We start from the raw sequence: 18,365 nt of genomic DNA on the forward strand, positions 1-18,365 counted from the left end.
AGAATCAAATAGGGCAATATTTGATTCGTTGTACGAAAGTTTCGCGCTTTCCTTCCATTGGCTCTTGCACCTCAGAACGAGAAGAAAAAGGAATGGTAGAGATGTCAACTACGGTGGCGCCTCTTTGTCTGTACCGCACTTGGGGAAAGAAAGGAAGGAAAGGAAGGAAAGGTAAATAAAGAGCCGCTGAGTACATAGTCGCACTAGAACGGCCACTTATATAATCACAAGTGGTCGCGTAAGCCCGTTGCCGTCAAATCAAATGAAATCAAACCAAGCTTACTGCCGTGATGAAACTGAATTCGCAGATGAAGCCTGGTTGTAAAACTAAAAAGCAAATAAATGAGAAAACGCACACCATGAAATTTTATCATAAAACAAAGTTTCAAGCAATCATGCAGACCATTTGACAAGAAGCATTTAGGAAACAAGAAGGGCTGCATTTCACCTTAGTCACTTGAATAACCGCAATGCAGAGAAAACACTATTTGACATCTTTCTCTCAACGAATAAAATTACTGATTCCTTGTTATCTTAACTACCTATTGATGTGCCTTAAATATTGTATTTGCTTCTGTTAAAATGGCTGCTCTTGTAGGCTCTTGTTGTGCAAAAAACTTACGGCACAAATTAAGTGTTACAACTATCTTTCCTTGATTTCATTGTGCTTAGAAAAGACTATGCTTGTTTGTTCCTCATGGAGGAAATGGTGATCTTGCTCATACTTCGGTTCCCTCGATACGCCGTATGTTGTTGCTAGTGCAGGGACCATCGTCTCATCAAGCTCCTTGTAGATGAAGCTTTTAGTAGCTGCCCTACCGTTCTTGTAACAAAAGGAAAAATTTATTATTTGGTGGTGATCGATGACTCACCGTTTTCTAATATCCTCCCATGATCAGCAATATAGTTGTTATATTTACCGTTAAACGATAAAAAAGGCAACAAATATGGCCCATCTCGTTATAATAGAGGCTACTGTATTTCGAAGAGGTTGGAAAGTATCCTAATGGATGCCCGTTAACTCTCTGTACCAGGACGGTGTCCCAAAATCTCCAACGCTCTGTCCAGGGATGTTGATGCGTGCCGAAGGCATCAAGCAGGGAGGAATAAACTTGTGTTTATTTAAAATTTAGGACCCATTAAGGTAAGAACAGAAACGTAGTGAAGATAAAGATGGTCTCGAAGGAGGTACAATCGCAAAACGGGCGCGGCTCTCGAAAAGTGTTAGAATCCGCTCGCACGCAACCGTACTCCTGCTTTTAACCACTTTTTTTTACGCCAAGGAGGAAAAGGGGCTTTTCTTCGGGTCCTGTGTTATTCGTTCCCCTGCGCGTGACGTTAGTCACTCTGTCCCGGTGACAACCAGTTTTCCTTGCGGTTATCGGACATTGACTACTCCAGAGATGATTCACCGTCTCTCGAATGGCTTCTGTGAACTCGCTGATAATGACGGCGGAGTGGGGTGCCTTCGCCGTCAACGTTCGGACCCCTCGTCAAACGGCTTGCGTACTTAGGAGGACGCGAACCCGGTAAATCACACGTACCCACTTAGCGTGCACACGTGCACAGGTTGGTCTAAGATCAATGGTCTGCAGTGCGACGTCGTTGGGTCTACAATCCCCGCCGTCTGATACAAAAGCTTTGTAATGTGCGTGCGACGGCGGGTGATTTCTTGCGTCAAGCCACGGCACCAAACGCCTTGATGGCAGTGTCTAAAAAGGTCAATGTGAATCGTATGGCTGTCGCTATCCCAGTAGTCCGGTTCACATGCCTTTAAAGTCATCGCGCTTCCTAGGTACCATAATAAATCCGGTTACTGCGGTGGAGTACTCTTTTTGGTGACAACGCGTAGGCGTTGACACATTATCTTAAAGAGTAATCTAGCTGCCTGCAATATTGCCAAGCACGCACGTGAGCCGCCCACTGCATGCAACATATCCCCACGTGGAGCGCAGTGCAATAAGTCTTCTGCCACCAAGACTGGTCACTCAAGATAGCCCTTTTGCATGTGAGCTATCCTCCTTAGGCATAAGCAAGACGCGCTAATACTGTATGAGCGAACGTACTGCGACGCAATGGCAACGTCCGAACGCGAGAGGCTAACTATAGTACCGCCACGAGCTTCTTCAGGAAGCGAGAACTGCACCAGCCAAAGGTTAACGAGTTCCCGACGTTTCGGGACTGCCTCGGTTCCTTCTTCAGTGGGTGAATGAAGCGCCCGAAGAAACAGCGTCCTTCAAACTCCTGTCTTCTTTATGTTGTGATTATTCATCTCTGTAGCATCGCGAAGGCCCTGAACGTACACAGGGGTGAGCGTCCCCAGCGACCGACTGATGTTGCCGTGAGTATATTGAATGTGCCGCGACTCAAGAGTATCTTAAGCGCTTTGGTCTTAGTGTCGATCACAGAGGCGCCCTCGAAATTAACCGCATGGTCGTGCTTCTTGCAGCGTTCAGCTTGGAGTTTCCGTGCATCGTTTTTTCATGATGGTGCGTGTTCTGGTCAGATTCTGAATGATAAGAACAACCAGTATAATATGGCCTATGTTCTAGTTAGAGATGTGCTTCTCAAGAGTCCGGCATCGCGTTAGAGTTGACTTACCTGCCTCCTGTACCTTTCGGGTAGGTGCGTGGCTAACAGCGTGGCCGTAGCAGCCTCTCCGAGCAGTGCCTCTGTGGCGGCTAGGCAGAAAGGTGGGGTGCTTTGCCGCGTGTGTACCTCACCACCCAAGCGCACGTACGCCAGCAGAGGATGAGCGGCCCAGCCCAGCATCTGCGCGCACCATGGTAATTGCGAAATTGCGATGTTTTTTCAAACGCCTTTCAGGACCTCTCTTACTATGGCGTTCTGGTGGCGAGTGCGAAGCCCTTGGCTCAGTTCCCGGCAATTACGGCTTCGTCCCGATGCAAATCAAATTTAGTAGTAGGACGCAAGTGAAACTAGGATATCCGAGCGACAGTATCCCCCCCCTTCCCCAATGCCCAATTTACCCATACCTAATATCATATCAAGACAGTCATGAGTCCTTTTCATTATTATTTTCTGCATATGCATGACTGTACTTCACCTATCAAAAATGCGCGTCACTAAAAGAAGCTTGCGCAGATTTTTTGGGGATATTGCCACTTGCTTCTTTCAAAAAATTTGCTGTAATAAATGACCGCTTCGGCCAGTGTTGGAAGTGTACTGTTATATCACTTTGCTTTGCGAGCGTATGACATCAAGAACTGGGGCCTCTTTAAATTAGCTAAATGAGTTCGTAAGGCTAAACGAAGCACCTTAATACTAAATTATAGTATAAAAAGAAACGAAACAGCCCAGAAGGATGCACACGACTTTACAAAACATATAATAAGGTCAACAAAAGAGAATATGCTGGAGGCGCACGTTAAAATCACATTTTTTTTTTGCCAAGGTTGGTGCTAAAGTAATCAGGAAATTGAGGGCGCAAGCCAACCTCTCAGCGTGTTAAAATCTCCGAAAATTGGTTAGTTCTACGTGACCTAAATTGAACAATGCAGCTCGCCCCAATGAAAAAACGAAAACGAAAGGCAGACAAATGACAAACGCTTCTTGTATGTGCACCAAATCGCGTTGTTACATTTGAGAATTATCAGCACAAGGAATGTAGCACAGGGTATTTCTTTTTCTTTCTGAAGCCTAAGGTCGCAGTTGTTGATCGACAGTCCATATCATTAATTGTTTAGACTATATGTGATGCGCGATGTTTAAAAGTCCCGAAACCATCGCCCCGCACCATTTGGTAACTGAAACTTTGGTCAAGATGTTGCTCGAAAGCATAGGGACATTCCGCTTTCACTGAAGTGTTCGTCGAATTATTTCCGTCATTATTTGACTAAGTCCTCTAAGCTTGTCTACATAGCCTTAAGGAGAAGCAGAAACAAGTAATTGTTAAACAGGCAGCGAAATTGGGATGCGCACCTGAACTACGGTCCAGCCAATGACGTCCAGGAGGAGGTTGATCGGGTTAATCGACAGAATTTTGCCGAGCGATTGACCGAATCGCGGATTCCACACTGACACAGTGGTGTTCTCGTTCACCTGGGAAGAACAGAAGAAGGTGTAGTGAAAATCTACAAAGTAAGCCCTCTGATAAAACGTCAACCGTTCGGGGTAACCAATTAAAGCGCAGCTCCTATAGCCTCTTGTAGTTTGGGTTTAGGAATTCCTCGCACTTGTATAATTTGCCGTCTGTATAATGTGCCATGACAATGATGCAGGCGATAAGCGTTACTGACGCAATAATGTCTTGGGGAAAGCGACGCCGAGCTGTTTGTTCTGCCGTTTATGACAGGAGTTATCAGCGTAGTCAAGTTTTGTTATTGTTTAGCTGAACGAGGTCGCACAAAACCGCTTCGCTTGTTAGAATAAAATCTTCACCTTTGCTTGTTTGCCTGTCGATGCGATTAGATCGCCATAGGGAGACTTTGAACAACGAAGTAATAACGAAGATATATGCGTATGTAAACCGACAGTGCCCGTGGCAACATCTTGCGACCCAGCCTAACCGACTCTGCAGGCATTTTCACTAAAGTTGTTCTTTCTCTCTCTCTCACCCTGTGGTACAAAGAATTGCGTTACAGACATTCTCGTGCTGCGTGACTCTCACAGAGAGGAGAAGACTAAGAAATATGCAAGTGGTTATTACGTCGCTCCGACTGCGTGATGAGTGGAATAGACTTCACGATAAAGAAGGCTGTTGCGCGCTATGATTTAACCGAGTGTCAAACCGCTTTATGATCAGCGGTGAATTTCAGGCCTACGCCTCATGGTATCCCGGAATAGTTCTACAGATTACGTGTGCAACCGAGCTTTGATAATCTTGTAGTGACCTGCATGGTCCCCGAAGGCGTGCATTTATCTGCCGCTTATCGTCGATTGGGAAGCTTGCCGCAACGTCTTTACACTCCCTCATAAAGCCCTTACACGTAAATTGAAACCGGCATTATCACGGGACAGATGTTGCGCGTACTCTTGGGGTAGCGTGCCGACATCAGTTATGGCATGCGAAGGTCGCACTTTTCTCAGCTTTATCAACTGATGCCACTCATATGAGCACGACATTGGCGCATTGATGTTTCTTTTTTTTTAAGTTCCTTTTCTTGTCTGCCAAGGCAATGACGCGCTTTGGTCCCGCCGCGGTTCACGGTCGAACAGCGGAGACACGAAAACAAGAGGAAGAAAAAGAGATGAGAATTAAAAAAAAAAATAAGAACGGCGAATGCTCATTCCAAATCAATTTCTACGCGAAGTTTGCTGTCACTTCCTGCTTTGTACAGCCATACAGAACACTAATACTCCAACCGGCTATTGCTAACCACAATCCCGCCGAATCCCACTCACGTCTGTACATTGACATCGTAAATATTACTTGCATGCGTTCTCGGCAATGCGTTTTAATAATAATAAAAAAAAAGATGTGCAGAAACTTCGAAGAAGATTGCCATTGGCAATAATAGCTCGCGCTGCCGTATACCGTACGCTGCGCCGAATGAGCCATTGCCTTCACTGAAGCCAAGCGGCACTGGCACAGCTGGTGCAGAGTAATCGCGTCATATTGGAGGAGCCGCGGGGCCCATTCGGGTGGCGTGATCGAGAGTGGCGCACGCGCAGGCACAACTCCCAACTTCCACCGCCGGCGCCACTGCCCACTGTTACGCTCCTCTCCTCCTCGTTACGTCAGGGTATACGCGAGACTCCCTTTCAGCTGCGCTGCGCACCCGCATTTTCCTTCTGGCAGAGCCTTCGTTCACTCCTTACATCACGTCGCTCTCTCCTGCCTCTGACCTCGGAACACCGCGGAAGAGAAAAAGAAAAAATAGTTCAATTCTAACTGTGCAGCTGCGAACGTATTATTTTACCAAAGGCTTATGTCTTGGTGTATGCTTTGTTACCTGCACAATACCGGCTGACCTACAGTTGCTATATCATTTGACTCCCACGTGACATACTTGTTCATTCGTTGCTCCCTGTTTGATCGCGTGTCTTCGTTCTAAGCTCGGTGTTGCGGCATTAGCCACATTTTCTTCTCTTGTATAAGTAGCTCGTTAGGGCAGCAAGCCTCAGCAGTAACTTGTGTAAGGCTTGTTCATGGATGACGGGGGCTTGCTAGAGCAACTCTCGATATTGCCTAAAGAATGCACAAGTGGGGATTTTATCCCCCGCAGACACCTGCACGTGCATAGGTAGACGGCGCGATAAAATTTCCATGCTCGCAGCATAGAAAAAAAAATGTACGGGCCTGGCGCGGAAACTAAGGAAGAGCTAAGAGTAATCCGCCACACACAGTCACGTGTCCCTAAACGCCCTGTCTCGATTGCTAGAGAGGAATAGAACGGAAGATGGGTGGGGGGGGGGGGAGGCAGGGCATGTACTTTGGTGTCACTTCGGAGATCATCGGGAGACGCGCTCTCACGGTGAAACGTTTAAGCGTGGACTGGGGACGCTGAATGCCGGTGCACAGAGAAGTGCCATGAGTTGACGTGTGAGACATGTGAGAAGGAGTCGTGCTTAGCACTAGTAACTGATGTTACAGTTTTTGATTCAGTAATACGGCAATCTGAAGAAGTTTTGAAGGTGCACAAATATCATGAGGCGTGTAGCTTCCTCAGCTGCTGTCGATGCTAACACGCATTTAGCTAATACCACATACTGAGATGACGCGCACTAACACCTACGCAGTGGCCGGAGTAAAAGGCGCAAGTATGTGCGACACCGCAAAACCAAATGAGAGCGATGCTCATCTTTACTCAGCAACCGCAGGGCAGGATGCTTCGTGAGCTTTATTGTAGTGTTGCTATCTGCTTCGACTGCGATGACAAGTACGCCCTCGGCGCCACCGCAGCCGTTGTGCAGTCACGGCATTGGGCACGCGTGCGGCTTGCTCGTGGATTGTTAGAAGGTCTCCAGAGACATGACAGATGCGCAGCGCGTTTGGCTGCGGAAAACGACGAGGTCCAGTAGGGGCACTCTCAGGCTTAGGGCTGTGTTCTGAATTTAGCTGATGAATTGAGCATCGCGAGCAATAAAAAAACAGGAGCATTCCTGGCGAGCTGTCGTGTGTATAACACGCCACGGTGTATTCAGTGGTACGAGCGGAACGGACAGTAAGTTCCAGCTAGGAACGGCAACGGTTTTGCTCGGTCTCATCCTGTTCTCAGTGGAGGTTCGATGCCTGCAGCGCCGCTGGCAGCACTCCGCATAGGGCCAGCGTTACGAGGAGCCTGGCAGCTGACAGTGCTGGGTCTACTGCGCAGCAGTCTCCCGTGCTGCATCGCGCCCTAGTGTCGCCACCGTCTATTGCGAAACCAAAGTCTGAATAGCTTCAGTACAGCGCTAAGTTTTGCTATCGCTTTGGATGCATCGACCTTTGGGTGAAACTGTCAATGCTTCAGTTATCCCATGACTTTCTCGCTCATCATGCCTCTTATAACGACAATGTTGGAAGATGTTAAATTCTACATTGCGAATCTACCACGCTAAAACAACGGAATTTCGACATCAACTTCATCGCGTACCCTGGCAGTAGTAGACACTGAAGACAGGAAAATAGAAAACGCGTAGGTGATGGTATATTTACGGAGGCGCCGACATGACTCGACAGGACAGCGAGCCAGCGTGAGGGTTTCACTCCGGGTGTCAGGCAGTCGGCGTGACGCCACGTCACGCGTTCGCACGGCTTCCTGCCGTCCCGTGGTCCTCGAGGCGGCTGCAGCGTCATGTTGCCTGCAGAGAGTTGCTGCGCGACCTGGAGCTCGAGTGACGCCAGCTGCCCCATCACGTCCCGCGTCATCGTTTCAAATCCATCCTTGGTAAACAGCTTGGAGGCCTCCTGCGTAAGATGGAGCGGATGTTGTGTGAACGATAACACTTCGAGCGAAAATTTGCTAGATGGAATTTGCTAGGTCGCGTCTGATGCTCTTGAGTGCATCAGACGCGACCACGTCAGGATGCCGTACTCGCCGGAGTGCTTTACTGGTCAGGAGGTTCAGCTACCGATCACATGGTGGTGGCTTCAGTTCCTGGCTACAGCTTGAAGCATAGGCCCGGCGGAATTAACGATGAGTGTCGACGGTAATGCGTTTAGCATTGAATCGATATAATGAAACAGCGTGTTGCCACCGTCGAAACGAGTTATTTCTGTGGCGCGTACTGCAGTGGAAGAACAATCGATGCCAACTAGCACCGCCACCGCGAAGCCTGCGCGTGGCGTCCGAAATGCATGGCGCGCCGCTAAATGCGAAGGCTCAGAAACGCGTCACGCGGCATTCGAGCCCCTCTCTCGCACTTCTTTGAGGCCATGCTGCGGTATTCAGTGCCGCTACCGAGACGTCGGCGTGTGGCCTCCGAGACGAGAAGCGTGGCCCGCCGATGCTTGCGAACGCCGACGTCTGTTCCCCTCGCATGCTGCACACTCAGTGGCACGTACTCGGTGATCAAAGTTGGCGAGATGTTCAATGAAAAGCGGCCCATACCGATTACATTGATGCAGCAGCTTGCTAAAGCTCAGGCGCGAAAGGCGTTCTTTGAAGAGCAGCACATGCCCAGTGCATTTGTGGCGCCGCCTGCTAATGCTTCGGGTCGCCGTCCTTGAGGTCTCTTGACGTAGGTTCGATTCAGTTTGGAAGCGCAGAAATTTAAGGGATGCTTCTTGTCACTGTGGAGTAGCACGTTCCCAGCGGCACGTACACCTATTTACCCAAGCAGGCGCCAAATAGGTTTATCGAATAGCGGCACACACCTACTGGCACATACCTATACTCCGTTCCATACATACCAGGCAACACTGTGGAAGCTACGCAAGAGGGTCGGTCAAGAAAAGCGATCAATCCGCGTGCTCCGTCTATGCTTCGCTGCGCGCCAACAGCATTCGCTCGCGCGAGCATGCACGTGCGGCTCCTCGCGACAAGTTGCATAGAAAAACCTAAAAAGAACGAAAATAAAAACGATCTAAAACAACGTATTAGCAGCTGTATACCATAGTGTGTCTGTTTCTAAGGATAAAAACTTCTTTCGTTCAATACTGAGCCTATATAAAAACAGTTGTGCACAATTGCGGTAAAAAAACAAAAAAAAACCATCGAACTATATCTTAGAGAGAACGAAGTCACAGCAAGAAGTCCGCAGCGCTGACTGCTCTGTATGGAACAGAGTATGGTGACCCAAGATGGCATCAAAAAGGTTAATTCAAGACCAGCACAGGGTTGAGTAACCCGTACCCAGTGCTGTACATCAGGGTCAAATATTTTTTTTTCGAACAGTGGTAACTAGAAAGTCCCATATCTACAGTAACGGCGTGAAAGAGGTCTACTGAAGAGCGGCACACATTGCCACATATCCAGTGACTCAAGTTGGCCCGTTCGAGCATGGACTTACCCAGGTAGGTGGTAAGGCGGTTAGTTAGCTTAGATAGATAGATAGATAGATAGATAGATAGATAGATAGATAGATAGATAGGTAGATATATAGATAGATAGATAGATAGATAGATAGATAGATAGATAGATAGATAGATAGATAGATAGTAAGTGCGTGACGTAGCCTAAGAACGACAACACATTAAAATTGTTGGAGATCAGCGCTCGCCTTCGTGCTTTCTTCTCGTACTTGTCCGGTTGGGCTTTGTGATCTATAATATCATTACTTCATTCCCGGTTCAAGTCTCATTTCCGTACTATTACAGCTGCGCTATCGCTTACTGCTTAAGAAACCCATGGACGTCCCTGCTTCATACGAACCTGCTGATAAGCCAGGTACGTCATCTGGCTTTCGTGCCGCAGCATCCACAGGAAGCGGGCCCAATCCTGGTTAACCACCCCTGGCTGCAGGCGCACGTGCACAGAGTTACTGCCGGGGGTCGCCACCAATGCGACATGGAACCACAGGTCGAGGCGCCAATTCAGGGACAGGTCAACGAGTACGAGCAGCGGGTCTGTGGTAACGTCGGCCGGCGCGGGTCGTGGCCAGAACAAGCCCCTGCAATGGGTCATGTGGCGGTGTCATCATCATCATCATATTCATCATCACGACGACCTGTACAACCATCAGTCTATTTATGTGCGCTGTAGGATTTACTCGTACCAGCAAGATCTGTACCAGCAAGATCTGTACCGGCGGCGCCTTCAGGAAGGTTCAAACGCGGCATTTCATGCGGCCCTCCTATTCATGGCGGCTTTGTTTCCCGTAGACTTGGAAGAAAGCCAAATCCCAATATTTAACGAGAAGGGAGGTGGGAAAGTGTTAACAAATTACAGGCACATTAGCTTGTTTTGAACTTTGTACAAAATATTTGCAAAGCTAAATTTTAATATAATCAGGGTAACCCTTCCTTAAATCAAGTAAACAGCCGAGATTTAAGAAACGACATTCAACAGTGGATCACATCCATGTCATCAATCATATAATTCACATCATGCGGAGTATAAGCTTTCTTAATGGATTTCATGAATTGTGAAAATGAGTTCCATTCAGCTAGATACCAGCAGTCATGGAGGAGTTGCGTCGTCAAGGGATAGATGAAGCAGAAATAGCTGCGTTTTGCCGGCACCTCTGCTGAGCTGAACGTTTTTTTTCTAATCTTCCAAAGTCATAGAGATGGTCGTACTACGAACATAACCGGTGGGATAGCAGCCAAACAAAATGGGTACCGTGAGAAGGGAAATGAAGGCGACGATGACAGACGAGGAAGTAGTTTGATGAATTTATAAAATGTGCAGGAAACAATAGAGGAAGCTTATACAAGACAGGATAATTAGGAGAACAGGAAGAAGCCTTCGCCCTGCCGTGGATATAGAATAGGCTGCTGCCGCTTGAGTCTTTCAATCTACTTCTACCCCCTTTCGCTCTCCTCGAAGGCCCGCTATGAGCCCAAGAACTAGGTAGCGGGCTGCGTGTTGTCACATCCGCATAGAACATTAGACAGCCGGCAAGAAGTGAAAAGTTATTCTTTCACTTTGTGTTGCACAAAATGGCCCCCCGACATGGCCCCCGACACAATAGTACAGCTTCCAGCACGTGAGAGGCCTTCTACAGCTTGGCAAAAAAAAAAAAGACATAGTGATGGCATAACCGTGTGGATATCTGGTCATGAAGAACCAATTAGTCCAATTGTTCAGGATAACACGAATTTATTTGTGAAGTGAGCGAATGAACAAAATTTGCATAAGCTTTGTTATACGAAAATTTGGTCTTGCTTACGTGTCTGCAGCACATAGTGAGCCAATGATATTGTAAGGACGCCGAGAGGTCAGTCTACGCAGTGCGCTGTAATTAATGACGATAATGATTATGATGACGATCCAATATATATCAATCTAACTTTATGAGGCATTTGCAAGCTACTATATTTTATTATTCATTGCGTAGTTTTTATGTTAAATCAGCTTTTCGAATCAGTGATTTCAGAACAGCTGTTTGCATTTACTAGGCACTGCCTGAATCACTGACATTGACTGTCAACGAAGTGCTCTTTATACAGCGTGCCATTCGGTCACATAATTTTCGAATCAAGTGGGTCTCGTTTCGGGGACAAAAATATCTGTGATAAAAGTGTCAGTTAATTTGTACCTTTCTTGCAGGAATGCCCTCAGCTTCATTGTGTGGTCTTGGTTTCCGCGTATGGCTTCAATGCAGCTGCGGTACAGCTTTGCAGCATGGCCGATGAAGTCCTTGCCGTACTGCTGGTCCAGTAGGAGTGCAGCCCTGCGAAAATTACATCGGCGACTAGGCACTTAGGCTGAAACTAGTACATTTCGACGTTTTCATAACATTACGCAGTTTGTTATTCCTTTAACAGTACTGCACCTCGCTTCAGCACAAAGTACACTCTAATAGCGAAAGAAAACAAGAAACTCCTCTAGAAACTACAACAAGCTCCCATTTCGGGTTCACGATGAATCCGGCACCTGCTTTGATACCCATAGCAGCCACCATGACCAGGAAAAACGTATGTTAGAACACTGTAGGCGAGCTTGAATATACATTTCTTATCGCAGAGGCCAGTTTGTGGAGTGTACTTTCTATTGTACTGACTTACTCCGACATGCAGCACAAGACCTGCCTGCCAAGGTAAACTGCGCCCAATGAACAGGGAATGGGAGCCTCCACATTCCCTACCCCTTTTGTATTTACTGGCCTAGTCACACACCTCTAAATCCGGGAGGAGATAAATTAGCTGCAGAGATGACATGGCCGGTATGCTTGTCATAACCTTACCTCCTTGGCCTTGTCACTAAGGCCAAGGAGGTAAGGGAGGAAACTTGAGCGAGAGTTAGGATGGGTAAGAAAATGACAACTACAAATCATAGACCCGAAACCATAACGATACCAGCGCCCTTACTCTGAACAACGTACCTATCTATATGTTTATGTAAATAATGATACTGAACACTGGTATGGCCCCTGCATATTCTTTGTCTAGTCTTTTATTCACATTGTATTGGTGGTAAAAGAAACTGCTTAGCGTAACTGTGATGTCACACGGAACATTCAATGGTAGTGGCTTCCACCTCGGTAACAGCAGCATTCATTGATATTTTTCTGCGGGCGAGAACCAGTTATACGCAATAACACTCGGAAGAGTTATAGGCGACCGAAAGTGCGTAATCTTATAAAATTGTCTTCAGCGATCTAAAAGGGCACTGAATAAAAATGCCATTTCCTGTTTATTGTTTGCATTGTACAAAATATATATGGAAATCTAGTGTATAACTTAGTTGAAGGCAACATTCAGTTAACTGAGGCACGGACTGCCCAAGTTCCGTTTGCCTTTGAGTCTCAAACGATGGAGGAAAAGAAATGCAGCAGATCGAAAGAGTTGGAATCTACATACAGCGAAGCTCTGTGTGAGTGCATTAAGTCGAAATACGAGTTTCTGTTTTTATGTTTTTTTTTATCCACAAGGCCACCACCGCCTCTGCCGCAGGGGCGAGCGCCTGCTGGTGGTGGTGTGAGGAACCCAACGACGATGACGTCGCTTGCGTCCTCCGCTGCATACTGAGTAGAAACACGGGTTTGTGTTTTTCTGGCTCTTTTATTCTCTTTCATCCGCACGGCCGCTGACGTCGCGGATGCGTATAGGCGAGCGCCGTGTGGTGGTAGTAAAGGAATCCAGCGACAGTGATGGTCGCACGGGTCCTCCGCCGTAAGTGGTTGTCCTATTAGGCTAGAGGACAGCCACGCATCTCCCGCGGTCATGAAAACCCCGCGAGAATCGGAAAGAGAAGCCTCGCTTTTAAAAGTCAACCAACCCGTTAGATTTAGCACATGCTCGAAAAGCATTATTTGTCAGGAGGCTTATCCTACAAAGGCGTCCCAATGTTTGAAGCATGTAGCCACACGCAATATTTTGGCCCTCTTACGTGCACAGGGTAAACTGCTTTACTACAAGTACAGGTGAAACATACCACTAACACTGCGCACGAGTACCTACGCTTGGTAGACAGCGCTGCACCTCGAGCCTGCAGTGCAATCTGTGATCTCTCAGGGCCGTTGACGAACACTCCGCGATACAAGCATGAGACAGTAAAGCTCACAAAAGCGAATGCTTCCCCTAAACGCCTTCATGCACCAGTGATCGCTCATGTAAGGCGCAGGACACCGTGCAATTTTAGTAATTGTTGCGAACGTACCACATGAAGGGACCCAGACGCTCACCTATTATTTTAGCCCCTTGCACGAGGGTCATGCGATAAGAACACAGCTGCAGCACGATCTCGTAAGTATTTCATATCTCTCTCTCTCTCTCGATAACAATATTTGACTCTAAATTTGGCAAAAGGATGCTCTCAATGAAGAACGTCGCCAGTCAGAGAGCTCGAGAAGCGAGTTGAAGAAAGCTTGGCGTATTTTTGTGATTTCGGTGAGCTGTGACTGCAGGCTGCTGAATGACCTTTCTTAAGGTGGGAATGAAAACGGACCTCCTTTACTTTCGCTGGCAACAACAGCAACGAAGTGCACGTGTAGTATCTTCAACTCATCACGGCCAGCGCACTGAAAGACTGCAGGATTGAGATTTCTATGACTTCATTTAGTATGACACAGTTTACTGTCACAGTATAGAACTGTATCAATCATGCAAAATGTCACTCGACAAAAAGTCAAATGCTTATGTTTGAACCATGAGAATGTTTAGCGTACAGCTTCTAAGAATAACGGAAAATTCGCGACTTTCATACTGCAAGCGAGGCCCGGTATACAAAGAAAATTTCTCGGTAATCTTTGTCTTTAGGCCGAGAGCAACGCTGTCTGTAGGAATGTTTAGAAATTGCGTAGCCCAGAGTTTAGGGACGCGTATGCAAAAAGAAGGCGAAGAGACTCTGAAATAACTCAGAAATAGGCGGGAAGGAGTTTGAGTTTTTGGTAACGAAAAGGCGCTTGGGCACGCTGCTTCTACATCTCCCTTCTGTAGTATGCGTACGCGATACCGACCTGGACAGCGTCCGGAGCCGGATGTCGTCGAGCGCGGAACGCGTGCCAGGAGCGGTGGGCTTCCAGTTCCCGCAGGCGTACGCGTAGAAGTCTTCGCAGGGGTCCCGATGGAGGTCAAGGGCGCGGCTCATCACACTACCTCCGAGGAAGCACTCCTCCTGCACGCAGAGCAGCGCGCGCGGTCTTTGGGCGTCGCGCCGTGGCCTGGGCAGCAAGACCAGCAGCACGGTCATGATGACCACACCGGTGACCACGGCGCAGGCGAGGAAGTAGGCCACCGCCCGGAAACGGAAGCGGGCCAGCAGGGACTCCGAGCCGGAGTCCTTGGATAGGTTCCGGAAGTCATTGTTCAACTGTAGTCCCGCCTGTGGAAATCGATGAGAAGTGACGGGGAGCTGTTTGTTATAGGCCGCCATGGCATAAAGCACACAGGCACTATTTCTTTTTTTTTGGTTTTGCACAGCACGATGATTCTTGAAATAGCCTTCATGAAAACGTGTACTCCTAATTGCGCATGAACAAGAATCCCTGGATAAGGCTCCCAACAACCCCGCTTTGGTTAGGGAACGCTTCACTTCCCTATACTAATATAACCTCCAACCGTAAGAGTACTATACTAAATTATGAAGGGTTACTCTTTTTGCATGCCGAGTAAAATATGTTCGTGGTCCTAACCACATGCCGTATAGCAACAAAGCAACCGTGTCTATGCGTTCACCACAACCAAAACTTGGAGCAAGTGACTATTATTGGTGTTATCGGAATGTGTTAAACCAATTGTGTCTACATCAGATAAAAAATCTTTATCAATAAAACGAAACAACAGATGAATGAAGCAAGTTAGCCGGATACATGATTTCTCAATTTTCTTGCTGTAGCTTCGCTTAGGAGCGTGCGCGGATGTAATCTTTCATAGTGTTCCAGAAACAAATAGTGGGCGACGTTCCAAGCATGCAAGTTTTCTTCTCCCAATTGAGAAGGGTGCTAGTCGCGCCGATCTCAGTGACTTTTTGCCCCGCAAAAGCTGTTCGAGTCTTACAGATTGCGAGGAACCGGGAATGCGGAGTTATGTGTTTGAACAAAAAAGCAGCGTTTCCTGTATAGTAGCATGGTGCAGCATTCACGGCATTCCTCACTCTGGCCTCAAATAGTGCATATAAACAAAACAGGACGTTGTTTTAACGAACGTGTAAGACGAAATCTTCCTAAATTAAAAAAAGCGCGAGGATTAACTTGCCATACCCTCTATATTATGAGGACGGGAATGACTTTCGTTCTCATTCGTTCGGTGTACTGACATCAGCGAGACACGAGAGAAAAATCCACCTCAAGAATGCGATTCGGTTCTGTTTTATCCCTTCCTCTTTTCAATATTTCTAAGGAATCAGCTTTGCCAAGGAATCAGTACGGAGATACAGGTTTCTCATGTGATGAATATTACATAAATACTAATCCTTAAATGGCAAAAGAAAGAAAAACAGGGAATGAGAGAACAGGCAACAATTGTTCGAATGCTTTTGTCGGCTTCATTGCTAACTGCAACGATTCCCTTATCGCACAAGATGGAAGCGAGTCAGCTATGTTAAACTTCCATGCAACAAACATGGTCGCTGCAGGTTGGACTGTTAGAGACGTGTAAGTGAAATTTAATGTCGACCGTACGTAAAGAAGAACAAGCGGCAAAAAACATGCCATCTGTAACCAAGTCCACAAATATGGCACGGGCAACTAGCTCTGAAATTTTGCATGCCAACTGTATCGCTGGAGCACGCAGCCTAGCCAGTGGAGGTAGCAGTTTTTAGTAGCGCATGCATGTTGCTATTTTTTATCGGCAATTTCACCGTTCATATTGAGGCCCCCATGTGTCCAGAACCCGCCGCGATGGCTTAGTGGCTGTGGCGTTGCGCTGCTAAGCACGAGGTCGTGGGATCAAATCCCGGCCGCGGCGGCCGCAATGCCATGGGGGCGAAATGCGAAAACGCCCATGTCCCGGGCAATGGGGGCACGGTAAAGATAATCTGGTCGTCAAAGTTGTTCCAGAGTCGCAGACTACGGCGTGCCTCATAACGTAACCGTGATGTTGGCACGTAAAACCCTAGAATTCAATTCGTGCGTCCAGCTACTGACCTGCCAGAATAGCGGCGCGCTAGAACGTTGGAGCGCATGCGCTTCTCGTAACGCACATGACCACGGCAGGTCATGGACTGAGCTTGAATGGATGCGTCAGGCGATAGGTGAACATTTGATACAGGCGCGCCTCTGTTATCATACAAGACGTTGTGCCTAATTCTCGAGCGCCCTATACTGGACATCGTCAGCACATTTCAGTAGTATAGTCGAACTGCCGTAGCACTTACTGGCCAGGCTAGTTGCCTATGGCACTGAGGCACTTCTAGAATTTAGACTGCGTTTTTGGAGATATACAGATCTCTAATGGCCGCCTATTTAACTTAGAGAATAATGCACTGAGAAGTAAGCGTCCTGTGCTGATTCATCTAGGGTAAGGAATCGGGTACTTTGATTCTACAACCGCAATCATCGTGTCACGCAGCTATTACCTGCCTCATCTGGTACCTTCCCGCCTTCACAATGTTGAAGGTTAATGTGAACCTAGCTGGGAGTGCCTAAGTCCATAAGAAAGGGAACAAACAATTATTTTACACCGAAAAAAAAATTTCCGTGTGCGACGTCATCGGGCATTTTCAGTCGCGGTTACAGGGCGAAGCAGGTTTATTGGCCGTTATACCATTGTATATGCACTTCGCGGCCTTCAACTAACTATGGTGCTTGTGAATTATTGAATGATGAGCGGAACGTTCTATATACAAACTGCACTTACGTAAAACGTTTGCATTGTAGATACTCCGCAGCAACGCTGCACAGCTGGCACCAAGGAGTTCTTCCTCTTCTTCCAGTTCTGTTGCCTCGTGCCTGCACACACCTGCGAAGGCTCTTGCCAGCATCCGGCTGAGGACTCTTGAAACGCGATTACGGCCTTGTTCGTTCCATGGAAGTCTGCAAAATAGACAGCAAACTTAAGCGATTCATTCCGCCCAGAAATTAATTAAATTATGGGATTTGACTTGCCAAAACCACTTTCTGATTATGAGGCACGCCGTAGTGGGGAACTCCGGAAATTTCGACCACCTGGGGTTCTTTAACGCGCCCCAACATCTATGTACACGGGAGTTTGCGCATTTCGCCCCTATCAAAATGCTGCCGCCGTGGCCGGGATTTTATCCCGTGACCTCGTGCTTAGCAGGCCAACACCATAGCCACTAAGCAATCACGGTGGGTGTGTTCGGCTCGGAACTTATTTACTGCGACAGCAGCTTCACTTAGTCACAGAATCCATCATCTTATTTGCTTGTGTGTTTTGGTTGCCAGCTTCGTCGAAAATTTGCGATCATTCACATTGAGGAACTGGACAAGAACCCAGCGGTAATAGGGCGGTTTGTTAGAGGGAAAGGGTGCAGTCATAAGCACTGATATTCGAATGTAAAAATAAAATAATATTATTTGTTATCAATTTGGCTGGTAATTAAAATTGCGTGATAGTATGAGACGAGTAGTGTAGATTAGACAAGTTCTGACTGTTACTTCTTTGGGTTCTGCGGAACGTTCTTTCTATGTGACATCGTATTTTATGTCGTGGAATTCTAATTACAGACTTTAGCACTGTCGGACTGCCGTCGTCTAATAGCCTGCATTTATTTGTTAAACATGCATAGTTTTATAGAACCTTTTATTCGCAGTTTCGGCAAAGGTTATGCTAATCTTTCTTTTTTTCTTGTTCTTGGTGATTTAACATTTTAGTATTTAAATATATTTCATACGAAGACTCTTGACGCATCATGTTTATTTTTTCTTGGTTTATTTAAACACAGTCACATTTCTTTGCTTTCGGCGTTCAAAAC

At 47.1% G+C, this 18,365-nt stretch overlaps 1 protein-coding gene across 1 annotated transcript; it reads right to left on the reverse strand.

Moving 5' to 3' along the window:
* Positions 1-279: 279 nt before the first annotated feature.
* LOC142563315 (endothelin-converting enzyme 2-like) lies at positions 280-14,864 on the reverse strand. Its single transcript, XM_075673873.1, has 7 exons — positions 14,449-14,864; positions 11,587-11,721; positions 9,759-9,996; positions 7,601-7,852; positions 3,943-4,062; positions 2,602-2,772; positions 280-327 (listed from the first exon to the last, which is right to left on the reverse strand). The coding sequence occupies exons 1-7, from the start codon at positions 14,862-14,864 to the stop codon at positions 280-282; spliced, it is 1,380 nt and encodes a 459-aa protein (XP_075529988.1).
* Between the last annotated feature and the right edge of the window lie 3,501 nt (positions 14,865-18,365).

Source organism: Dermacentor variabilis, chromosome 11 (assembly GCF_050947875.1).
Source record: "Dermacentor variabilis isolate Ectoservices chromosome 11, ASM5094787v1, whole genome shotgun sequence".
In the NCBI taxonomy this organism is placed as follows: Eukaryota; Metazoa; Arthropoda; class Arachnida; order Ixodida; family Ixodidae; genus Dermacentor; species Dermacentor variabilis.